At 45.0% G+C, this 26742-nt stretch overlaps 1 protein-coding gene across 1 annotated transcript; it reads right to left on the reverse strand.

Annotated features, from left to right (window-relative positions):
- GJC1 (gap junction protein gamma 1) lies at positions 1 to 25165 on the reverse strand. Its single transcript, XM_009287855.2, has 4 exons — positions 25004 to 25165; positions 6252 to 6365; positions 4391 to 4466; positions 1 to 4266 (listed from the first exon to the last, which is right to left on the reverse strand). The coding sequence occupies exon 4, from the start codon at positions 4245 to 4247 to the stop codon at positions 3066 to 3068; it is 1182 nt and encodes a 393-aa protein (XP_009286130.1). The 5' UTR covers positions 4248 to 4266; positions 4391 to 4466; positions 6252 to 6365; positions 25004 to 25165; the 3' UTR covers positions 1 to 3065.
- Between the last annotated feature and the right edge of the window lie 1577 nt (positions 25166 to 26742).

Below are 26742 nucleotides of genomic sequence, written 5' to 3' on the forward strand. Positions count from 1 at the left end.
AAAATCATTAACATATCCCTCTCCCTCACTCACATATTCGCAGCATATTGCTGGAAAAAAGAAGCCGTCTCACTCGGACTGGAGTAATCCACTGGATTTAATAGATTATTTTTTTTCCAAACTGCAACCAAAACCAGAGAATGACAAGACAAACCCAAGTTATGTTCAGTATTTTTTGTCCAAAAGTCTCTTCTGAACATTTATTTTGGAATGGCCTACATTAAGCCAAAGCAAGAGAGCATTTTAAAGTAATGCATGTATCATTTCTTCAAAAGGAAAAATCAAGCCCGACACTTTGAAACTGAATACAGTCACAGACATGAACATTTAGAGCTTTAACAGACATCCTCTGCTAATAACAAACACTCAGTTTCAAAGAAAATGTGCACTTTATACACAATTAAAATGAAAACAAAAAACCAGTAATAGAAACAGCTCCATTACTTTGCATTTTCGGAATGAATTCAGTGCTGGGATTGGAATATTCTATACACTAACGGGAGTATTTACTGGTGTGGACAAAAGCTCACAGGACTGACCTGAGACAGTAGCTTTAAGGGGGTAACGGTTCAGATCGTTAATTGGGGAAGGGCCAATACAAACAATGGGTGAAGCAGCCGTCATGAACCAATTTTATTTTAAGCCATTAATAAGAAATCACTGCAGTTTGCGTAGAGAGCAGCAAGGGGAAAGGATTTTCACTTCTTGCCATTCAGCTGGTGAAAGGCTGTTCCGAAACCACGGCAAAGGGTTAAGAGCAACTTTTCAGCTTTTGGGAAGCTGAAAAGAACACCCCAGTGTCAGGGGATAATGAGTGGATTGTAGCCACGCATCTGCGTTTATCTCCAGGCTCCAAATGTCTTTCCCTAGTACTTTCAGACAACATGTTTTCCACCCAGCTCCTCCATCAGACTCCCAGCTTTCTGCTGGCAAAGCCTCTCTGCCCATCTTCAAGCAGCGTGCTTCTCTTCAGGCTCCTGTTTAATTAGAGGACCACTATTAATACACTCCCTCTCACCCCACACAGCTAGTCTCATCTCACTGGCTAGCAAGTCCACTTAAGCTTTTAAAAACTGCTATATACTTACTGTGTTACTTACTCATACTTACTTAAAGACATCACCCTGAAACTTTTTCTGCATAAAATTCAGAGGTTGCTCCTTTCCCGGAGTAGCGGCCAGGAGCTACTGCTAAACAAAAAGCCAGACAGCAAGTTCGCTTCCAAACGTCTCTGCTGGAGGTGAACTGGAGAAGCTCTCGCTGACCTCGTGCAGAGGGTTGCGTTGGCTCTGGGCACACTTACGCCTCTCTAAAGCAGAGATGAGAGATAGCTGGGATCTACGCCTGGACTCCCTGGTGTCCCAGAGTGAAAACAGACTGAAAACAAGTCAGCAAAATACCTGTTTTCAGCAAGTGCTTGGGTAGAAGATAACTGCAAGCATGTGCTCGTATCCCCTTAGTTTAAATTTAATGTAAAGCCTACGCTTCGATGTTCTGCGGTACAGGAATGGAGTACAGGTTTACCTGCGTCCTCCACGGAGCCTTACTTCTCAATCCTGTTCCTGACCAGGCTGTAATGAGGGCACTAAGGACTGAGGTAGGCTCGAAACAGAACAGTCCCGCTTGAAACAGGCCCCCAAAATATATTAAAACACATGAAAAACTAACAAAAAAAGAGAGCGGAGCAAGGTCTTGAATACATTATAAATAGTAGCAAAAAGCATACACATTTATCAGCATCTCTGAAACATTAATGCATATCCTTGCCAAAAAGACACCGCCAAAGGCAGTAAATACCGCATTCTCCTTTTTCTAATTATAAATTCAAGTTTAATGCCAAAACCACAGAATGCCAAATCTGACTGGTCTCTCAAGCAGAAATCTAAATTACACATATTGCTCTGTCTGAACAAAATTTTTCAGACATAATGGAAGGAAGAGGGGTCTGGAATAAGGCAGTATCACTGATATTCAGAAAGGGCTTTGTAAAAACTCCTACAGACAGCTCGTGTGTCCTGGCTGGGGGGGAGGAAGGTTATTCCTCGAGTGTAATGCACAGAGAAACAAAATTACCATGACTCCATCTAACCAGATTACTTTGGAAAAGACAGAAATCTTATCCAAAAGGTATCATAACAACCTCATGCCCTTGGGGAGCAGGGTGTTGTGTAACAACAGACCGCAGGAACGTCCATTTCCATAGATACCACATAAATATGTGGAACTACCGAATCCAGTAATGTCTATTTACCTTTTTTTGGATGTTTTACAAGAGTTTGAAGTCTCTCTTCCCTCCTGTTGCATAAAGCTTGCAGAGAGGTCTGAGCCCTCTCTGTGTTACGGCTGGCACTCTTACTCTGAACACAAGTACTCTCACACACGTACATTTTTCCTGTAAGTTATTTTCCATAGGGCGAAAAAAACCGTAGCACGTAACAGTTACAGTATGACACTTGCATTTTATAAGTAGCACATCATTTTTGTAAAAGACAGAGTCAAGAGCACCATTAACAGATGTTTTCCAAATCTTTCACTGCTCTGCTGCTCAGTGACTGGCACCCGTTGGCTGCCTGGATAACCGGAGACTCCTCTGTGCTGTGTGCATGTTCAAGGCACTTTTGAAACGCAGCATAGAAAGTTTTACGTTTAAAACAAGGAAGAACAACGATGAAACTGCGGACCACAGTAATAAAACTAGCAAAATGCTAACGGCTACCCATTGCTTTCTCCTCGTTAATATAAAAAAGTGTAACATCAGAGATCCAGTGTACAAATACAAAAAATTGTGCATAATAAATGTACTAGAATACTGTACATACAGCATAAACCGTTCAATGAGAATGATTTAAATATACCTATTTGTCTCCTGACTTGGAAGACAGAAGAATAAAGTTCTATAATCCTAGAATATGCGTATAAACCCTTTCTGAGAGGTTGAATCACTAGCCAACGGTATCCCTGAAAATAAGCAGAGTCAAATATTTACTTAATGGAAGCCATTATTCAAGGGGTTGCTGGTTATGATAAACTAGGAGAAAAAACACAATATATAAACTCAGCCAACATTAAATCCAGACAGAGTTCTTCCCATCTCCTGACTTGCTACTAGCACTGCTTTTGTTTGAGCCTGCTTTGGATTTCTTCTCTCTGGAACTGCCGGGATTGTTTTGGTTGTTGTAAGCCTGGATCACGAGGTCCAGGCGCTCCTGAGCCACTTTAATTTCCCTCTGCAGATTTTCCAGGTCGGCAGGAATGTTTTCTTCGTTGCTTCCATACTGCTGTTCCTGAGCTATGTTGGCTTTGTTCTGTTTGTAGGCCATTTTGGCGTTGGACAGTTCAGTATATTGCATTTGCTCTGGCTTGACCGCGATGTTATAGCCAGGAGGAGCAGATGGCGTATTCCAAGTAAAAGGGTAGTTATAGGTACCAGAGTCTTCCAGCTCTTTTCCCTTATTGTTCAACGTGTCCCGGATTGTGCCAAATCCCAAATGGAGCATCTCCCAGACATTCAAAAGTAAACACATGCAGCTCACCCCATACATTATTAGCAGGAAAATGGTCTTTTCGGTTGGCCTTGAAATGAAACAATCTATCTTGTGCGGGCACGGCTTCCTGCTGCACACAAATATGGGGCTGACCTCAAAGCCATACAAAAAATACTGACCCACGAGAAAGCCAATTTCAAACGTAGTCCTCGCCAGAAGCTGCAGCACATAAATTTTCATGAGTCCATCTTCACGGATTCGCCGCCTGCCATCATGCTTAGCTTTGGCAGGGGCCTGCTGCTCTTTATTCTCCCGTTCACTTTCCAGCTCTATTTCTGGGTACATCATCGGGTCTTCCTCGTGGTCCTCCTCAGTTTCCTCTAAGCCGCGGTGTTGTTTCCAGCGCATGGAAAAGCTTTTGCTTCTGATTCTTCTGTCGACTTCGCTGTGTTCCACCATCCGGGCAATTTTATGAATTGCGTAGCCTAAATACATCACAGAGGGAGTGGCAACAAGAATGATCTGAAAGACCCAAAACCTCACATGCGAAAGAGGAGCAAAAGCATCGTAACAAACATTCTCGCAGCCAGGCTGCTCCGTGTTGCACACAAACTTGCTTTGTTCATCGTAATAAATGGATTCTCCACCCACAGCAGTTAGGACAATCCGAAATACAATCAACACTGTCAGCCAGATTTTGCCAACAAAGGTTGAGTGATTGTGGATCTCCTCTAACAGACGGGTCAGAAAACTCCAACTCATGGTGGTCAAATAATTTTATCTAAAAAACAAACAAAACCCCCAAATATTTATGAGTTTATCAGCTTGAGCCTAAACGGTGCAAACATTTAACCAGAAAACTCTAGATGTTTACAACCAACACACAACCATGTTTGTAGCATCACCTGTTATCGGGAAACTCCAGCTACCAGAATTTGCTTGAAGATCCGATGTCTCCTCCGCAGGCCTTTGAGAAGTCTGCTACAAAAAAAAGTAGCAATTAACTGCCGTTTCACAGACAAAACGTGCTCCCAAAGCTACTCCTGAGCAGAAGAGAAAGACGCGGCTGCTCTGTATTTCAAATGTTAATAAAAACATTTACACTTGAGGCTGAAGTCTCCAAAACACAGCGGATCGAAAGCTAAGCTGCCGTGAAATTTTATGGGCACTGTTGGCTACGTCCCACCACGAACAGTAAGATTTATTTTAACTGCACAGAGGTGGCCAAGCCTTGTTAAAGCCTGATCTGGCGATCTCAGCCTCGATCACAGCCCATGGAGAGAAACTGTTCTCTCCACAGGGCAATGCCGTTGTCTTCAGACAGAAATGAATCACCCAGACCAAACCTGAGAAACAGGCAACCGCTATTATCTTTGATTTAAAGACCGGACCAACCTGAGTGACCTGAGCAGCGCTACCCTGCAGGTCTAGGCTAGAGACAGGGTTTGACCTAAGGAACATCTGACTTCTAACCTGATGCTCAAACTGTTCTATGGATTTGGGTTCAGTCCCTTAGGGAGGCCAAAAATCTCCCTTCCAGGGCCAAAAAAGACTTTAGTATGTATTTTGTAATGTTTTTTGGGAGAGTAGAAGGAAAATCTAGTTTAAAAAAAGTTATCTGTCAAAAATTTTGGAAGAGATATTAGATAGAAATCAATATAAATTTGCAATCATAACAGTAAAAAAAACCATCAGTGGAAACTCACGGCTGGCAACACTGTGAAGTATTACAATGAACGAAACCTAGCGACGTCACATGCCCACCTGGAGCTCAAAGTAGTAAAACTGGTAAAATATTGAGCACAGGAAGAACTGTTTGACGTTGCTGTAGCACAGGGGATAAGACATCTTTCAGTCCTCCGATGATGTCAAACAACAGTTTGTCAAACATTATTAACAGAAATTTTTACATCAGAACAACATTTGGTGAAAGATCCTAAAACCAGAATTGCACAAATCTCTGGCACTCTGATCTTCAAAGTGATTTATTCTTAACCTGGAGAAATTCCAGGAGACTGGAAGAAAACTAGTATTTGCAACTATTCAACTTCTTCCACACAACTACAGAGTTGTTCACAGGCATAATAATGAAATTTGAGGGGATGCAATCAATACAGAATTAAAGGATATAAATGTAATCCCCTTCTGGTGAAATTCAATGTTTCATTGAAAAGGCAACAGCACAGACATAATGCGGATGGGCTGTGTAGGACATTTGATTTATTACTTCATGACAGTGTGAGAAAAAAATAGCGCAAGAGAGTATTAAAAAAGCCCACATTAAGTGGATCAAAAGTAACAAAGATCTTGACAAATGATTCCCACATTAGAACTAAGAGCAATTGCATGTAATTACAGCAAGTTCTGCAAAGACCAGGAACAGGCCTGGCAGCTAGGCTGTATTTTCCCCAGAGTCGACCAGAAAATGGCTGCTGACAAAATCTGCAAATGGCACAGAAGTTTGCAGGCTGACAAATAAAGATGAGAGCTATCAGTGATGCAGAAAAACAGATTGCTTGAGAGGCTGAGTCTGCTGAAACAAAACCACCGCTTTAACCAAGCACAATGCAGAGACATGCAGCTAAGGAAAAGAAAAGTAGGTTTTTTTTAAAGGAGAGAGCAGTTACTCTGGACGTTAGTTAACAGCAAAGGGAGTGAGGGTCCTAATGGATGAGCATCTCAATGAGAGCTGGTGATACTGCAGAGATGATCAATGCAAACCTTGGCCATGTCACGTGCAAACAGGAGCAAGGAGGGTGATCTTACCTCCTTGTTAGAAAGACAGGACTCAATGCCTGTGTCTGCATCCTCCAAAAGTTGCTTAAACATCAGAGGGTGAATATATTAGTGTCGAAACCAGCTGAAGAACAGGGAAGATGCCTAAAAGTGAGAGATTAAGAGAGTTCAATTTATTTAGCTGGGAAACATGGGAAGAAAATGAAGGATTACCAGTCAATCACTTAATCTAGCAGCTGTCAATTGAGCATGCAATGAATCCAAGGCTTGCAATCAATGCTCTTCTTTCTATGCAACCGTGCTACTGTTATGCCATAGATAATATTGGCTGAAACAACACGTTTTTAACAGGAAAAATGACCAGAGGGTTCCAGTCCCAGTGCAGCACCTTACTGCAGCAGGTGGCTTCACGCTCTGAACCCCCATTTCAGAAAGGCACGCGAGTACAGCTCTGCAACCCCGAGCTCTGCATTACAGTGAGCAGAGAGACAGTGCTTCAGACACCCGCACATTCAGCATGTCCCAGCAGCTCACTCAGATTTGGAGTCAAAACGGATGGTAGATCGAGTCCAGGGGTACTCTATGCACCTGAAGAGCCTCCAATTCGCTGAACAGAAAAGGCAAGTGAAACCCACATCTGGGACTGGGGATTACAGAGGTAAGAGCCACAACACCCACATTCACACCAGGCTGCACCACCAATCTAGTCACCACGCACGGACGTGTAAAGGGACATGCATGTTGCTAGCTGACATGTTGTTATTCGTCAATTAAAAACGAGACAAAACCCAAATGAGTTTAAGAAGAGGTTAATTTTCACCCACTGAAAACGTTAGGGCCAAACTATTTTCTAAAAGTAAACTACAGAGTAAATTTGAAATTAGTTCAATACTGTTGCCAGCGTAAATGGAATAAAAGCAGGAACTAGCCTTTAAATTTTCAGATACTGTCAATGTTTATTCATCAGCCATTAACAACAGAGAAGTTTGAAATTAGCACTGGTTTCAGTAAGAGAGGGGACACTGAATCTTTACTTTTAGATGAGCTGCTACCTCGACATCTAATAAATTCTTTCAAGGTATTTATCAGCTTTTCAAGGTGCGTTTTCTATCTGCAGACCACACACCTGTGGTTGGCTCGTATCGTACCTCGCCAGCTATAGAGAGGAAGACGCGGGGAGGCAGGTGGATCATACCTCAGCTCCCTCGGACTTGGTGCGGAGCCGAGCCGCCGCTCAGAGCGGGAGACAGCCACTGGAGGGCACAACGCATCTGGCCCGCTTTAGAACTTGCTTCAGGAGAAAGACAGCGATTCACGTCCTGAATTCCACCAGTTATATAAATGAACAGCATGAGAAACCTACGTATAGACACTGACCGCACATACTTGTACATTTAGGTTAACCACAGCCTTCAGATGCAGAAGACGGTGTTATCAGCCACGTGTTTAATAACCAAGACTCCTGTCAATTAGAGAGTTCTGGCTGTGGAGATGTGAAGTTGCTGAAGAGCTCTGATTCTCTTCAACAAGAAAGCGTCACTTATTCTAAATTTAGTTTTAGTCCAGAGCAGAGCTACTGACACCAATATGGGAGAATCCACCAGCAGGCAAAGACCTTCTTTGTCTTTAAGGAAACATTTTGGTTCAAGTGAAATGACCTGTCATTAAACCTTTCTTTCACTGGAAATGTTCAGCCCATCCAAATTAAACGTAATACGAAAGCAAAAAGTTCCAGGCAGAATTATGGCATTTGAAATGGTGGTATCCTTCAGTTTCGTGAGATCGGCCAGGGTTAGAGACTGCATGTTTCTGCCTTTACAACACATGTACTGCAGGACCCAGATATATTGCAGTAACCTTCACCTAATGTACACTTAGCATCTCCCAGATTTGTTGTTCTGGCAACATTTAGCTCGGTGATTTTCCATTGTTTGAAATAAAAGTCTATGGACGCTGACACGCATCTGAAAAAGGCAAAATGTCAGCAATTTCAGCTAATTTACGTCACGCCAGAAAGTGCATTTGAGAGAGACTTTCATTCCTTGTATTTGTCATAAGTTCATTCCAGCACTTCCAGTGGAGGAGGCTCCTTAGAGCAGGCAGGATATACGATGCAAATAACATGACGCTTATCTCTGACAGCAAGCTGGCTCCTGCGAATTAAAGTTTTGCAGACACTGACATCCAGAAAGAATAAAGAAGAATTTGGAGCAGGTACATGGGGAAAAAAAAAAATCAGCTTTAGGTTAAGAGATTCACTGCAGGAAATCTCTTGAGTTATTTTAACACGGCTATTGTACAGACACAGACAGTGAACGGCCCCTCATGTGTGGAGCTTCCCCTATCCAGCCCATGTGTGGGTTTGAATATGAATTTAACATGGGATTAATTTCATCTCGTTTCAGCTTTCTCATCTAACTGTGATGGCCTCCCGCCAGTCAGGGAGGGAAGAACTTCACCTCAGAGGAGCAGTTTACTGTAGCAACCTTAAAATCCTGCCTTCGGATGAGACAGTTGAAGCGTGGCAGGGATGGACAGTGGGACAGGAAGACCGGAGGCAGCTGGAACAACTGTTACTCTGGCGAAACGCTCCCAGCAATGCCTCCATACCCCCGAGATGTATGGCACCTATAAGGTGGTGCAGCATGCAACAGCCAAGTTTTAAGAGCAGCCTTACTGCAGGCTGTCGAATCCCAAATGCTTTCCTAATGTACGACGTCAGGACTCATTTCATGTCATTCCATCGACATAGACACTAGGACTGAGTGCACCCTCAGCAAGTTTGTGCATGACGTCAAGCTGAGGGGCATAACTGATACGCTTGAGGGAAGGGATGCTGTCCAGAGAGACCCTGACAGGCTTGAGGAGTGGACCCATGTGAAACTCATGAGGTTCAACAAGGCCAAGTGCAAGGTCCTGCACCTGGGTTGGGGCAATCCCCAATATCAGCAGAGACTGGGCGATGGATGGATTAAGAGCAGCCCTGCTGAGAAGGACTTGGGGGTACTGGTGGATGAAAAGCTGGACATGAGCCAGCAATGTGCGCTCGCAGCCCAGAAGGCCAATCGTATCCTGGGCTGCATCCAAAGCAGCGTGGCCAGCAGGTCGAGGGAGGGGATTCTGCCCCTCTACTCAGCTCTGGTGAGACCCCCCTGGAGCACTGCCTCCAGCTCTGGGGTCCTCAGCACAGGAAAGACACGGACCTGTTGGAGCGGGTCCAGGGCTGGAACAGCTCTGCTATGGAGAGAGGCTGAGAGAGTTGGGGTTGTTCAGCCTGGAGAAGAGAAGGCTCCGGGGAGACCTTATTGCAGCCTTCCAGTACTTAAAAGGGGGCTTATAAGAAAGATGGGACAGACTTTTTAGCAGGGCCTGTTGCAATAGGATAAGGGGTAATGGTTTTAAACTAAAAGAGGGGAGATTCAGACTAGATGTAAGGAAGAAATTTTTTACAATGAGGGTGATGAGGCACTGGCACAGGTTGCCCAGAGAAGCTGTGGATGCCCCATCCCTGGAAGTGTTCAAGGTCAGGCTGGACGGGGCTTTGAGCAACCTGGTCTAGTGACAGATGTCGCTGCCCACGGCAGGGGGTTGGACTGGATGATCTTTCAAGGTCCCTTCCAAACCAAACCATCCTGTGATTCTATGACTCTGGCTGGAAGGACTCTACAACTGACCTCTCCACCATGGCTGACTGACAGCGCTGTGAAGGCAGACGGGCCAACCCACCCCTCCTAGCCCAGCTCACCATCCCATCATAGCTTGAGACACCCTCCCCTGGCCAAGTCCACACCCGGGTATGGGCTTCAGCTCGCAACTGAGTTTTCCCTGGAACAGAGGCGAAGTGCAGCGCAGGAGCACACCTTCCAGCCGTGAGACCCAACTCCCAGCGAGGAACAGGGAGCTGAAGCTCTCAGGTCTCTCCGAATTTCAATAGTTCAGCAGCACCTCCTCGGACAAGGTTTGTCTTAAACGGCATACGTAGGAGAAAGATTTTGTAGCCGAAAGGCAGCCATTAAGGGGAATATATTTACAGGAAGACTTTTTCTCCCTTAAAATATATCCTACCATGTCATGCTAATGAAATTTGATTAATTTATTAATGATTATTTGTTTTGTTTTTAAGCAGTTTAAAAAGACGTGTGCTGAGCAGAAAAAAAATTCAAGAATAAATGCATGGCAATTCTGTTGATAATCAAAAGAGGTTTCATGCTGCATGAAAGTGAAATCGGGCCCACAGGCTAATTAAAATAGGATTTGAATTAGGATGAATGAATAATTAGAATTATTCATTCAAATCCCATTTACATTGAAATGTAAGAAACTGCATGATTTACAACTATTTTTGAGGAAGCCCGGGGGTTCCTTTTTTTTTTTTTTTTTTTTTTTTTTTTTTTTTTTTAAAACTGAAAAAATAAAAAATGAGTGACTTTACTGTTCAAGAAGGAGAAAGTCGTGGCCAGACCCAGCACTGGCAAGGTACAAGCACACCGCAGATCCTGTTGTGTACTGCACTGATGCCACCTGCCTTCCTGACCTGAGCAGCAATTCCAGCGTCCATCCTCCCAACCGACGCGAGGGGAAGGACGCGGGGATCTTCCTGGGATAAGAGAATTCATTGTTACCACCCTTCCATCATTCGTGAAGGAAGTGGGTTCAATCACCACCAACTTGAATCCTGTGTTTTTCAGAAGTGTTTACAGCAGTGTGCAGCTGAAAAAGAATAAGAAAACAACTGTACTGAATTTTATTTTTTAATCTATATTATAGAATATTTGGGAGTGAAAAGGCTGGGACTTTCTGGACAACACACAGCGCTTTTTCAAGTAAATACTCTGTCATCTGGCAAGTCTCACATGGCAAAAAGCAGAGAATGGTTTTGAAAAAGCTACAGTGTCAATATCAATTTGGAAATAATTTCTGAACGGTGCCTTCAAATCCCAGGCATGTTAACAAGGTTTTGCTGATCCCCAGACCAATCCCCTCGAGTCTAAAAAAACCCTCGTTGAATTATGAGACCGCAGATCCTATGCGGGACATAAACAGAACACTAAAATATGGGTAAGAGGTAGAGATATAATAAGATTCTTGTGCTGTCAAAAAAATAAAGACGTCAAATACATATCTTTTTGAAAATCAACATACACATACCCACCCAAGCATTCAGCTTAAAGATAAACCGGAATTTGCAGTTAAGACGTGAACCTCCAGTAGCCTCAGCGTGCCCTCTAGGTAACGCTAACATGGAAAGCCAAGTGACAATTTTAGCAACACTCCCCCGCAGTGACACAATTCAAATGAAATCGCAACGTGTTTCGTGCTGGCCCAAACAGCATTTACTTCACCTACAGCAAACACGCTCCTCCCGGAAGCGGCATTTCCAGGGCAGACACCCCAGAGCATGTGAGATCCCAACTTTGGAAGAGTGGCGTCTGTCGGGGCAGCCTGTGCACCCTGTGCTGCAGCACGAGGACACGACGAGCTGCAAGCCTGACGTGAGTTCATTTGAGAGCGGAAGCCTGCAGTGACAACAGGCTTCGTCGAAAACAGAGGCTGGGCTGTAGCGTGTCTGTTACCTCACGGAATTTTTGGAGACCTGTTTTGGGGCCCGTGTCAGCCTGAGTCCCTTCATACACGCTCAGCATTCAGTGTCCCTTCCGAGGTATACCAGCTCGGAGGCTGGTATAGCAAACTCCCGAATTTGGCATTCCTGTAGCAACTCAGGACAGAGTTGTCAGATGCTTAGCAAACCTGAGCAAGCTGCTCATCAGATCTGTCCTACAGACTTAAGGTATGAAGAAACAGAAGCAAGCCCCAGGTGATGCTTGCACTCTGGTGATGTGAAACGTAATAATGGAGAAAATAAACTGGTCAGCAGATTACACGGCGAGACGCGGTGTGCTGTTTGACAGTCTTTGCAATGAAACATTTGATCCTCAGGACAACAAGCCACAGCCAAACTGACACGGCATTGCACCAAACCTTGGTCGTACCAGCACAGTACCGGGACTGAAGCTTGCAGCGCGAGCAACCCCTCTCCCTTCACACAGCTTGTGGATTAGGAATAACCCAACCAGAGAAAAGCTGCTACACTGGAGCTCAAAAACAACCCAGGAATTAACACTGCCCAAGCTCTCCATAACATCCCCTCTCTCATCTCACCCACCTCTCTTTTCTCGTCTCACACACATCAAAGCATTTCTCTACAATAAAGTTTAACTCTACTGAGCCCAGATGGTTTTGAATAGCTCCTATACGAACTGGCCTCATACAGCGTTGGCAGGTCCAGCACAACTTACCAACCCGGGCCCTGCCCTGCTCTTGGCCTCAGCATTGCCACACTTGTTCCTCACTACGTAGGAGCTGGTAACGTACAGCAAAACTCTTTCCCTGCATAATTTAGTTGGACAATAAAACCAAGGAATTACAGGGTAGGTAAAGGGCAATTTCATTTTGCAAAGAGGTTGAATCTGAAGCTCGAGCTATACTAGAGAAAACACCCAACACTGCTGTTTAGAAATCAAGGCCAAGTGTTTAACCAACAGGTTGCCAGCCCAGGCTGTCTGCAGACAATGTGGCCAGGGACTGCTATTTGTACCCTTAAAATCCAAAGATCAGGAGGGTATTCTCAAGAAAGACTGTTCCTACCAACTGAAATGACCATCAGACTGGGTGAGCGTGGTCTCAGTATGGATTCAGGTCCACAGAACACTCCTGACTGTGAGCTGTCAGCTCCCTTTATTTCACACCAAGCGGATCCTGCAGGCTTTTCCACGAGATGATCATATAGGTACAGCACTCATCTCCCAAATACCAAGTTCTTTCTAGGAGCTGCTCCCAAACTAGACATCCAATCGATAAGATAATACCACATGCTCCTTAGCTCAGGGCTACTAAACCCTGATTCAGACACACGAAGCATTACCGCTTGCCAAAATACTTCAGAGATCAAACACACCAAATGCCCAAGCCCGACACTGTGACATCTTCTTTGTAAGCGAGAGAACCACCCATTTACTTCAGTCACTTATTTATATTTTGAAGATGCTTAACCTCTAGGTTCCCTTGTACCCATATGCATTACCCTAAGAAATGTATAATATTCTGCCAACCAGTAGTTTAAACTACCAATTCTATCTCCCAAAGCAGGGTCAACCAGAGCAGGTTGGCAGGTCCATGTCCAGCCGGGTTTGAAATACCTCTGAGGATGGAGACTCCACAAGTTCTCTGGGCAACCTGTTCTACGTCTGACCACACTCACAGTAAAAAAGCTTTTCTCATGATTAAGTGGAATTTCCTGTGTTTCAATCTGTGCCCATCACCTGTTCTCTGGGTACCACTGAGAAGAGTCTGGGACAACAGCAGCAAAGCAATTTTTCCTGTAAGAATGAAGGTAATAGTGGGGGGACAAGTTACAGGGACTTAAAATACACTGGCAAGTGATACTGCGACCTAAAATCCTTCCCGTCCACAGTGCGGGACGACTGCCCAAAAAAGCACAGGCTGCTCCTGTGTAGTCACCCCCAACACACCCTGTGCAGTTCCACTAGCATCGGCATGATATAAACAGAATACATCATTAAAATATTAAAAATATTGTACTGTTGACTATTGCACCTGTGTTCTCAGCAGTTATTTTAACAAATACAGGCAATGGCAGGGTAAAGATAGAAAAAATGCAGTGAGGATGATGACAAAAGGCAGGTACTAAGTGACCAACACCACTCCAAAGTGACAGAGCACGATGGACAGTGGGGCTGGGGTTACTGCACACACCTACCAACGAATTCCACAGATTCAGCTCATTTCAGGACGCGCTCGCCAGCTTGTGAACAGCAAAGGGAAAGAAACTGCAGGACGGCGTCCCGCTTCAAACTCCACAACAGCACTTGTGTGGGCAGGCCCGGCACCGTCACGCAGGGCTGCACCCAGAGACACGCAGGGGAAGAGCGGAGCCCAGGGGAAGCAAAACAACTTGTGCACTCAAAGGAAACGGGGGCACAATGCCCTACCTGACACTTCAGACCTAAGGACAAGCACTTCTACACCGAGACCCAGAGGACTGCAGCAAGATCATATTTTCCCAGACAGACCCAAAAGGTCTCTGGTCCAAATCGAAGAAGACACAAGTACCGTTGTGTGTCACATCCACAGCAAAGCCACTGAGGGACATGCGCTGCTGGAGAGCAACAGCCTTTGTATGGGCTAAAGCATTCCTGCACTTACCTGGGTCCCTCCAGCTCTCTCGCAAGCGAGGTCTGGGTAAGGCCATCTTCACCCGCATACCGTTTCAGTCAGGCATCACAGAGATTTCTCTGTCTTGACATGATTAGTGATTCGAACAACCACAACACCCCGCTAACTACTCCTGATCTCACTGCAGCCAACAGCACCACAGCATTTCCCCATCGGGCTCCTCCTATATGCTCAGAGGGATGAGTGTCAAAAGAAAACAACACTCTCGAGGCAGCTGACCCAAATATCACTCTCACGGCCATTTTGGGAAAGAAGAGAGAAGCCAAAAGAGAGCAATTCTGTCGGCTCCTGTACGTCAGAAGGCTCTCACTCGGCTGAGCTGGCTACAGTCAAATGGGGATGGACACCTGATTCACCCACTACCATATTATGACAGTCAAAAGAAACTATGATAGCGTTTGCTTCATAGATAGGCCTCGAAAACTAGTATGAATGGCTTGTAAATAAAATAGATACCACATACACAGTCTGCCACAATGTCCGCAATCACCCATTCTGCAACATTTAAGGATGGCAGTTGTTTCACTGTGACCCAAATTAAAATAAAAAAATTCTTGCTTCCCAGCTCTGTCATCTGGTCTAGCACAAGATGCCACCTCACCCTACAATTGTACCAAATTCACCTAACGTTTTCTTCAACAGCAGCTTTGCGACTAAGCTTTACAGAGAAGGGAGGATGTTCAGAAGGCAGACGAGGACATTACAGTGGACATTGCAAACCCTCACCACCGACTGCTTTACAGAACATCCAGCACTTGGAACAGTTCTGCTAAACCTGGTCAGGACTTTCCACTTACTGAGATATGGAGGACCAGAAAGCTTTGCAGACCTCTGTGACTTTACACAGCTGTACGTCTCCTTAGGTGGAGAGCTCTAAGCTCAGGAGGATGGTAGCCAGCCAGCCAGCAGGCCATCTTTCCACCGTCAGTTACCTGCACACCACAACAATCTATGAGGATGGTGTCGGGAACACCTACAGCCAAAGACAGAATGACAGCGCCTCGCCATCAAAACCACTCTCTACAGCGACGCGGTGCCCAGCGCACACACGGCTGCGCGCGCAGAGGGCAGATCTCCTTCCAGAGCCCCATGCGGAGAGCAAGGGGCCCACTACAACAAGATAGCAGCAAAACCACAAGCTTGCCAGGCAAGCTCGCTCGGCCTCCTGCTTCAACTTCTCTCAAGTGCTACTAAACCGCAGAAATAATTGAAGAGTTTCATTTCAGTAAATCGGTTTGAAGTACGATTTGTTTTGAGAAAAGGAGCGTAGTAAATCAGAGCAGACTGCTATACTGGCATTAAAATTTTACTCCGGCTTGAGTTCAGCAGGAGTCTTAACAGCTTTATTTTGCCAAAGATAAAATTTAGAATATAAATACACACATAAATTCACTAAATGAATTATTTGTTAAAAAAAATTATTTCCTATAGTGAAATAGGAAACGCAAAATTGTCATTTTTGGAAAGACTTGAATACTTTTCTAGACCCCCTTCGGAAGAGACCTGAAGCACTCACTGATTGAACCCCCTACGCTCCATCACACCAGCTGGGGGAATGCACATACCAACTGTTTTTTTTCTTTCTGAGAACAGCCGCAAATAACTTCTATTTTATGAGAGGAAGCTAGAAGCCCTCTTTGCACCATGCCTCATGCCACAGAGAAAGGCGCACTTCACCAAGCATGAAGTAGCAGGCAGGTCTTTTTTTGCCACCTGACTGCTTTACATGGCCATGTATTTTATCAGACTTATTATTGACATGGATTATGAAAATTAGCAGCAAATTTAAGGCAGATTAGCCTCCCAAAGGCATGGAAACTGCTTAAGCCAGGCATGTGACTTGATATGAGAGTGCCAGCGGGACGAGGCTATGGTATATACTGCTTTTTGGTCCTGCTGGAGATGGAAAAAAGCACACGGAGATACTACAGGCACAACTGTGGGCAACACGGCAGTGCCAAGCTTCCCCCAGTTTCTTATTTCCAAGCTTTCAAGATTTTAGGAGAGTGGTTACATCTTGATACAACCTTCTTAGTCACTGAATGAACTTTGTGCTTGTTCTGTGCATGTTGTCTTCAAGCTCCAACCAGGAGACAGCAGATCACCACCATTTAGCAAGACCACAGAGAAATCACGACTCGCTGTCTCAACACAAATTGGGCGTCAGTGTAAACAGGATTATAAAGCACTGGCCAGGTCAGCGGTCTGGCCTTAAAAGATCTTACTTAGAAAAATATCTAGAACACCAAACATTGTAAAAAACCTTACTTTTCTTAGAACTAAAAGAAAATAAGGCAAGCATATAACAACAGAACCTGTACCAACAAGAGAGTCTCCTGGTGGCCTCTGCAGTCTTTGGACAAGCCAGTTCACTCCCAAGTCTGGCTAAGACCATGCTGCAAGTTTGGATACAAGCAATTTCCCATCTGCATTACCAGAATAAAACATTCACAGGAAACTATGAAGTAGAGACAAAAAACATTAACACACTAGATAGCTTTAGTGACAAACACAGACACAGCCTTACTATTCTACCTAGCACATATTCAAAGATCTACCACCAACTACGGCAGCTATCGCTTTACCAGTTCTCTGGTACGCGCAAGGGGCCCAAACATTTTCTAATGCAGAGGTGAGTCGGTCTGCTTGCAAAAATATTCTTAATACAAAGGATATTTGAGCATCCGCTGTATCACATCTCCTCATTCACCCAAAGAAAAGGGGGATTAGCTGCAAGCAAGGTAATTCCTAATAAAAAACCACTGATTATTTGGTGGATTCTCTCACTAAGGCAACTCATACCTACTCTGCCAAGTTCACAGAATCACAGGATGGTTTGGGTTGGAAGAGACCTTTAAAGATCATCCAGTCCAACAACCCGTGCCATGGGCAGGGACATCTCTTACTACATCAGGTTGCACAAAGCCCCGTCCAACCTGACCTTGAACAATTCCAATGATGGGACATCCACAGCTACTCCAGGCAACCTGTTCCAGTGTCCCACCACCCTCATCGTAAAACATTTCTTCCTTATGTCCCATCTAAACCGGCCCTCTGTCAGTTAAAAACCGTTGCCCCTTGTCCTGTCATTTCAGGCCTTGGTAAAAAAAAAAAATATATATATATATCTCTTACTTGTAAGTCCCCTTTAAGTACTGACAGGCTGCAATAAGGTCTCCCCGAAGCCTTCTCTTCTCCAGGCTGAACAACCCCAACTCTCTCAGCCTCTCTCCATAGCAGAGCTGTTCCAGCCCTCGGACCATTTCCGTGGCCTCCTCTGGACCCGCTCCAACAGGTCTGTGTCTTTCCTGTGCTGAGGACCCCAGAGCTGGAGGCAGTGCTCCAGGGGGGTCTCACCAGAGCAGAGCAGAGGGGGAGCATCCCCTCCCTCGACCTGCTGGCCATGTCGCTGCCATCTATCCTACGACTAAAATAGTTTCTCCCCCATCACTTTGTTAGCACTTCAGATACCCATCCGCATCTTGAGGGAGCCTCCCTGCAGAAAGCCACCACCAGGAACAGGTTCATTTCTTAATGCTACTAAGAGAGACGACAATGCCACAGAGGAAAAACTACGGGACTTCTTTACACACCCACTTACAGTACTAGAAACAGAGCCAGCCTCCTCGCCAGCCCCATGCCCCCGGAGAGACTCTGGGAAACTGGCTCACACTGAAGTGACTGGAGAGGAGGTTACAGAATGAAGAGCCAAAAGGAAGAGTAACGGGTGGGGAGGACCGGGTGGCATTCACCAGAGAGGTTAACAGAGCTCAGAGCTGGAACAGCCAACCTGGTTACAGCCTTTCTTAAAATCAACTTGGTACGCGGAGGCAAGAGCGATGCCAACTCTGTAAGACAAGGGTTGCGAAGAAAATCCTGGTAAACTGCAGGCCTCCAAACCCGACACTCGTACAGGACTAATTAGACATTATTATACAGACTAGAATTAGCGGACAACCGATATATCTGTACAAATATGAAATACCAGGGAAAAAAGTCAGTGTGGCTTCTGTAAAGGGACTTCCAGCCTCACAAAAGGCTCCAGACTACCTGGATTTTTAAGATCTGCGAGTCTCTCTCTTCAAAGGCTTCTTGTAGGGACACCAAAAGGCCACACCGGAAAAGGGACTGTCCCTGCACGGATAAACAACTGGGTGAAAGATAACAAAGAGTCGGAGTAAACAGCCATTTCCTGCAAGGGAGGGAGATCAGAGCGGAGTTTCACAGGGAGAGAGGCTGGGACCTGTGCTGGACCAGGACATTGTTTGAGTAAAACGCAACAGGGAGGTGGGTGGGATGTGACCAAGGATCCTGATGATAATATTCAAGGCAAGGAAGATAAGCAACCATGAGGAACGGCAGAAGGACCTTAGGACTCTAAGTAACCTGGTAATAAAATGGCAGATGAAATTCTACATAGACAAAGTGATGCATACATTGAATAAAAAAAAAATAAATAAAATCTCAATTTCACACTAAAAAAGATGTGCCCTGAGACGGCCTCAGCAAGCAGGAGATCTTGGGGCTGACAGGCTGCTCCGTGAAAGCTCCAGCGCCACTCAGCACAGTCCAGAAAGCCAACAGCATTTTACCAGTGTTAGAGAAGGACGAGCGCACGAACAGCGGACGCTGCTGTGTCACCGTGAGCACCCATGGTTCACCCGCGTCTTGGCTGTGGCACACAGCTCTGGTCACTCTCGCCATCCCCCATCATGGAAACAGAGTAGAGCAGAAACAGCTTCGGAGGAGAGCTGCAAACCCCACCACAGGTACGGACTGGCTGGTGTAGGAAGAACAGTGGGAAAAAGAGAAGGCTGAGGGGGGAGGAGGGTAGGGAGCTGTAAAATCTGGAGTAGCCTGGAGAAGGAAAGCCCCTTAAAAAACAAAAAAAAGAGATAGTGCTTCACACAACGGGTAAGTCTCTAGGCGGAAAGCAGTCAAAATGCTGAGAGGGGTTTCAAACATGCTTCTCCTGTGCTTGGGCCAGTGTCAGAAACAGGACTCCGGACCAGGCGGACTTTCAGTCTGATCCAGTATGGCTGTTCTAAAGGAGCCAGGAGCGAGCGTCTCCCCAGGGGGCTGTGGGAAGAGCGGGTTAATGAATCAGCTAAAAGAGAGGCGCTAGCAGAAGCCAAAAAGAAAAAAAATCGGTACCTCAGGTTATTAATCGTTGATAAGTTACAGCCAATTGGTATTTAGTATTTACTCATCCAACAAATCTCATGCAATTGGCACACTTGAAGGGCAGCAATTATTTATTTCTGTCGATAACTCTCCAGCACAATCCTCCAGGGAATCGGATTTTGCAGCCACCCAGATCAATAAGGTTTTGCCACAGATTGCAAAGAGAGCAAGAGCAGGCTGAGGAATACAAATCAAGCTGGGTATTGCCACAGAAGTGGGCATTTCAAGTAAACAGTCCAGAAGGAGTGCAGACTTTACAAGAACCAAGGAATAAAGCAGATCATTTCCATATGGCTACATGGAAGATCACTGTGCACTTCCTCCCAAACACTTCAATTTTACTTTATTTTTTTAATATCCCAGGAATCAGAATTTCCACTATGAAAATTCTTCTCCTTTTAAAAACAGTTTAACTATGTATTTGAATGTCAGCTAAGTAACTCTTGTGAATGAATGCCTGCTGTAATTAAAATTTAGTCATTTCTCAACTACTTAAAAATGTTTACCGTGAAAATCAGGAGATTTTTAGATTTTTAGGAGATGTTGCGTGCAAGACAGCACACCTGCAAGACATACATTAAGAACTGTAATTATTTTCTTTTCAAGCCATTTAAAAATGTATTAACATCAGGGCCAGCCCCATGCGCACAACCTACCACCCAGCGCCCTGCCTGCCTGCAGATGTTTCTCTAACCTCACGCCCCGGGATTATGCAGCATTACTTGTCAGCTGTGTCCCTGAACCCATAACAGAGGAAGACTTCCAGGAGCTAACAAGGAGTCAGAAACTCACCCTCAAGGTAGCACGGAAACCATCTACACACAAGAAACACATCACCCTTCCAGGCTCTCTACTATTTTAAGCACGAGAGAGATACAGAACTTTACAGATGACGACGACTTGTTATACACGAGTCTGGCACAGCTGCACCACGGACCAGTGTCCGACGCTGGGATGTCACCGCGAGCAAGAGCCAATACACCCTGAGCCACAAGCATCATCGGTTATCCCGCAAGCCGCGTATTCCCGAGGCGCACCACAGCTATCCTTAGGTTTAGACCCAGATGCCATTTTTCCACATTCCTTCATCAGTTTAGCTCGATCAGAAAAGCGAAGTGGAAATAACCAGCTCCAATGCGCTGCGCGTTTTGGGGGGGCTTTGGGTATTTTTAGAAGAGAGAAAGCACTGTGCACAGCTACCTACAAGGCAAATAAAACCACCCTGGGAAAGCGGATTAGCGGCTGAGTGGAACACCACAACGGGTGCTCAAAGGAAAATAATAAAATGCCATTGTCAGCCACCTCTCCAGCACCACCGAATACAATATTCGTACTAAAAAGAACGGAGAACGGCAGGCACAATCTGCTGGTCATCCATATGGATGTCTTCTCTTAGTACTTCAACAGTATCTTAAACGAGGTCAGGCACACACACTCAGAATTGTTTTCTGACAAACTTCTAACTACAAAGGTGGAACTAATATCTGAAGAGCTGAAAGCTGGTATCATGTCCTTATTTAGGCAAAAGAGCTGGCTGACTGCAACGATTTTCATCTAAGCAAGGTAACAGGGAGAAATCCTTCACTCCTGTGTAAAAATGTAAATCCCAGGTCAGTGAGTCATTTAAGCACATGCCTAATGTAAAGCTTGAAAGAAATCCTGCTAATAACCAGGCTGCTTGCATATTTAGTTAGGCATGGGCTTAAGTACCTGGATGATCTGGAAATACCCGATAGCCCCTGGAAAAGAGACTAAAACAGGCTGGTTTGTGAATTAATCACAGTGGTATGAACAGAACTGCTAATATTAAAACTGGGGGCGGGGAGAGGGGGGCAGTGTGTGTGTGTGTTGAAGCATCTGTTCAAGTTTAGGCATATAAAACATTTTTCAGCCCAATGACTCCATAGGGAAATGCTTCATACATCAGCTCATCTGACTCAATTTTTCCATCACATTTCCCTTAATACAGTTTTGTCCATAAATACACTTTTTTCCAAATATAGCTTTTTATTTATAGAGTCAGAAAACCTTGTAACTTGTGTTATTACTTAAAGCCCGGGGTTCTTCTTTGAAATGTAATCATTAAGGAATTATTAGCCAATATCGAGGTATGAAACTAAGTTACCTACGTTTGCAGAAGGAAAAGGGATTTCTTTTTGCTACAGTATTTACCGTTCTCAGTATTTCCTTCACCAGAAAACACCTAGTAACGTCACAACTGTCCAGCCATACCTCGCCGCTTGTCAGTTTAGCCCATAGCGCATCTGGGAACTTTCACCTTAAATCTTTGTTTTAGACAAAAGAAAGCCAAGCTTTTAAAAATCCCAACCAGATCTTCCAGACAGTCCACAATTTGGGGAGAGCTGTGCGTCACTACCCAAGCAGCGATAACGATTCATATTTATGGTACAAGGAGGTCAGAAGAGGAAATCTAACATTGCCTTCTTCCCCTCCAAGGAGCATTTTGAAGATAAATTCTTTTTTGTGGCTTTTAACAGAAAGCAATCAGCCTACCAAAGCCATGACAAAGAATGGCCAGTGAATAGATAATTCAGACATTTAAAAAGTATGGGTTTTTTTCAGAGGCAGAATTTAGACATCAAGCAATACTGAACACAGCAAGTGAAATGTGATTTAATAGAATTTGGCCATTATTAACCACAACTTGAGTCCAAAAAAAAGCGTAGCACGTTATTACACAGCACAAGTACAGGACAGTGGAATTCCACTCCTGCTGCTCGCGGGAAGTGCAAAGACCAGCTGGAAAGACTGATAATGACGTGGGGTTCTGCAATAAATTATTCATTCACAAAGCACGGCAAACGGGATCGTTTCCCCGCACGGAGGCGGCAGTGCGGCCACCTCGAGGGGCTGACCGGGCTGTGGTCCAGGGACCAGTTTTCGGAGGCGCATCTGTAATTCAGGGAGTCTTCCTATGTGCTGGGCAGGGATGCTAGGAAGGGTCGTGTTTCCCCATGCAGGTCAACAGTGTTAAAGCCAGAGCAAGCATAAGGAGAAGGGGAAATGTATGAAAAGGAGGAAGTATTAACAGAACTTTTTTCATGGGAATAATTTACTTCCTATTAACTGGATTAAAAAAAAAATAAATCTGGAGCACAAACTCCGTAAGGGACTTTCTTGAATGGCAGCATGAAAAACAAAAGCTGGAAACAGGGTGGGAAGAAAGGATCACCTTCCCTCCTAATGAGACAGCAGCGCCCATCCTCTCGGACTGCAGAGCGGCCAGACAACAAAGGGGTCCATTATCTGCCGAGGATTTTACTCTGTTTAATGATCCTTACTGTTGTCCAAGTTTGTGCCGCTATTCAGAGAATCCCATCTGAGCAATAAGGCTAAGGCATAAAAGAGGTACCTGCCGCAACTCGCTTTGCGTTGCCGATGTTTAAAAAAAGAGATGGTGAAAATCTGAAGTGGCATTAGGAAAGAGCCACAAAATTGCCTCCCTCTGCCCGGCTCGGTGCTAATAGTGAGGCTACAGACTGATTTCATGACTTTTCTCAGCCATGCGGCCCCTCGCAGGTGCTAATGATCGCAAGGGGAACGCTGGCAAATCACCCAAATTCAATCTGATGAGCACAGTCTGCCTGGGTTCCCCCGTTCCCGGCTCACACGTACCCTGTTGTGCTCGAGCAGCTCTGGGTTGAAGGCTCACTGCCATCTAACAAGTCCTCACTCTCCAGCATCGCAGCTTGGTCAAAAAAGAAGCGTCAGCCGCACTGAGAGCGGTTGCTGGCTCCAGCTCCAACAGCAGTACCCGAGGCACAGGAGTCTCAGTACCGCAGTCCATAACACACCCGATGTAGGCACTTTCAGGATTAAACAACTCCTGACAGCCTGTTTCTAGGTTGCTTTGTTGGTCCTAAGTAGCTGGGTTACACTTACATACAACTGCAGGCGCTACAAGAAGTACACGGGACCTCATCCTTTGCTTGGCAAAAAGTGATGTTTTAGGAGAGTTTGGGGGGTTTTTTTGACTCACAGAAGTTGCTGGCAGTCAGTAAATTACTAAGTCAACAAATCTGTGTGTTAAAATTCATCACAAACTCTCCGTCAGCGATTAGATTTCACAGCTAATAAGAATTTTGCTCTTGAATCTTTCCCTTGTCTGCTATAAAACCATACAAAGCCAGAAAAGACCTTTTAAGATAAAGTTTCACCTAAGCAATACAATTCCCAAACCAATTACCTCTTGAACCACAGAAAATTCTTTAGAAAAACTGTCTCCAATTAAAACTCTTCAGTATATACTAAAATCTTTGCTAAATTCTTAAAATTGGTCGAAACTTGCCTAGCATTTGACCACTGCCTTGCCATACCTTTTGTCCTCACAAACGCACTCATAAACTGTTAACAAGTTTTCTTTTAACCTTCTCTCTTTTAAGAGACGGACAGGACCGCTGAAGTCCTCACTGTCAGCACGTTTTCCGACCCTTTTGGGGCTCTTCTCTAACTCATTCAAAGCAAGCCGCCGTGCTCTCAGTCTGTGACCCCCATTTTTCAGTTATTTACTGATATTTGCATCACCTGCAAGTCATCTGTGATGACTTGGATGTCTGCTTCGAAGTAACAGGCAAAAATAATCACTAATGAAGGGCTAAGAACAGGTACCAATGGAGCCCATCTAGAAAACAGGTATTTCATGACAATTCCTCATTTATAATCATGCATTCAGACCTGGGAGTTGCTTTAAAAAACCCAACTTAATGTTGTTGCATCAATTAAGAAAACGCTTAGTTTTTTAAATGAAAATGTTGTCTATTAGCAATAATTCAATAGTCCACTGCATCAGTGATAATACAAACTCACAATTTTAGTGTTAAAAGTACTAAAGGTAGTCACATTGATAAGGGTACAGCCAGTCGTTAAGATTTTTTTAATAACTTTTCACAATTTCAACTGTTCTGAAACTTGATAAAGCCAGTTTTAAAAGCCACTGCAAGGATGAGAGAAGCTGGGTGATGAACCCAAGTAGCCACAACGAACAGCAGCTGAATGCGTTTTCAACACAGCTGAAAAAAACAGAGTCTTGTAAAACAAGTTTCAGGTGATCTGAAACACAAACCTTCAAACGTATGTGTCAAAGCGTACTAACATACATTCCTTGTTCCGTTTTGTCCCATCCTTGGCCATTTCAATTCAGAAATGTCAGTCAAGTTACCGTTTTTCGAGAAATACACTGCGAAGGGATCGTTTTCTTACAAAAAGCCACAGAAATACTCCCAGGGCAGACAGCCACACTCAGTACGACCGTCCCAGAGCACACAGCCACCCGCTCTCAGCACACCACCAACCCACCCCGCTCACCTGAGCTTTTGCTCCCTTACCTCGCCTCCTCCTCAGCTGCAGACATGGTCAGAAGCCCCTGGCCATAAAGGATCCCCAGCTGCACTGTCGCACGGGAAATCCCTGCAGTCAAACTACTCTACCTCGGCTTTAATCATCAGGATCGTCTACTCGTTCGCTTTTGCCGCTGACCAGAGAGAGGAGAAGGACGGACACCGAGCAGCCTGCGCCTTTGTCAGACACAGAAAATATGTAACGGTTCACCCCACCCACTGCCAAGCCCTCCGGATCTGCTTCAGCCACCAGCGCGACGCGAGAGGGAAAACAAACATCGTCCCCTCCTGCCTTTTTAGAACTGCAGAAACACTGGAGTTAATTTTAGGATTGCTGGAAATACAGGACTTTCAGCTGTTTGCAGTTGTATGGGGAGAATAAGGAACGGCACAATAAGGCTCAAATTACCTGTGCGTTTGTATATTCATTTTCTTTTAAAAATTCTTACATATCCCACCTCACAGAATGGAGCTTATTTGTTCCCTCAGGAAAGCACAAGTATAACTTTAGAATACACTTGGAAAGAATAAAAAATACAGAGAGGGCACCTTTCATTTTCCTAATCACAAGTCTTGACAGAAAACAACAGCTTTCCCCTTTTAAATGACCTGAAGAAAGGTGGGTTTTGGTAACTGGACTGACGGCTGGTTTGCTGAACAACACCGTGAAACAGATTTCTAACAGAAAGGGACAGATTTTTTCCCTACCAATTATCCTTGACTTACAGTGGGCAGAAGACATGGAAATAATAACAGGAATAATCAATTGTCTGTCAAATGCAAGGTTTCTGTTTGTCCTCGTATTTCTAAATACTAACTGAACACCCAGTGAAAAAGCTGAACCTGGTATTACCAACTGTTGCTCGAGAATCCATACTGTACATCCATGCCCTAACTAAATCTCTGCACTATCTCCTATTTGTAATCAATTTGACGGTGGAACAAAATTAGCACTTTCCTGGGAAGCAAGGTCGCAACAACCAGAAAGAGTCAGAACTAATTCCTACCAGTAGAAAAGAGAATTGGCTAAAAAAAGCCAGTAAAAGTAACTGTACAAATGTCATTCTTGTGAAATTTTACGATGACGAGTGAAAGTTAGGCCCAACAGAGGCCAAAACTTTCATTACCTGATACAGGGGGTGGATTTTTCTCCTCGTGCTCTGCATTCAGATCGAGCGCAGAGAAACGTCAAACTGCACGGCCGTAGCCCCGGTTACCTCGAGACAGGGTTAACTCTGCTATCAACAGCATCATGAACGTTTATCTGGCCAAGGAGAGCAAGGAGCTGCTGATTTCTTAGCTCGTGTTGGTGCTACAACAGCGTCTGCTGCCGTGGACTGAACGCTCGGGGATCTGCCGAGCGCCGTCCTGCCAGGCTGAGGAGTTGGGATGGCAGAGCCGGCTTCGCAAGGAGGGTGGGCTAGCGAGGTGACAGACAGTTGGTGTCTCTTAAAGTAAAAAAAATACCTGCCACTTGCAACTCAGATCAGCATCACAGGAAAAAGCAAAATTTGCCACTGGAGGTGGTAAAAACACCTCGAAGGCTGTGTACTACCAGCACCCAGCGCCCTTCTCTCTGATGCCGGAAAAGCCGCGACGAGGCTTTGCGTTTCTTCACTTGGGAAAAACACATTAGAAATGCCCGTCCCCGAAAGCCGCCTCCCCGCGGCGGGACCCCAGGCGCGTCCCTGCCCTCCAGAGCCCGCCGGGGAAGCCCGGAGGGACAA

The sequence above is a fragment of the Aptenodytes forsteri genome, unplaced genomic scaffold, assembly GCF_000699145.1.
Source record: "Aptenodytes forsteri isolate BGI_AS27 unplaced genomic scaffold, ASM69914v1 Scaffold249, whole genome shotgun sequence".
NCBI lineage: Eukaryota > Metazoa > Chordata > Aves > Sphenisciformes > Spheniscidae > Aptenodytes > Aptenodytes forsteri.

Coding starts and splice junctions, on each gene's coding strand:
- GJC1 (XM_009287855.2), bottom strand. CDS start 4,247: ATGAGTTGGAGTTTTCTGACCCGTCTGTTAGAGGAGATCCACAATCAC.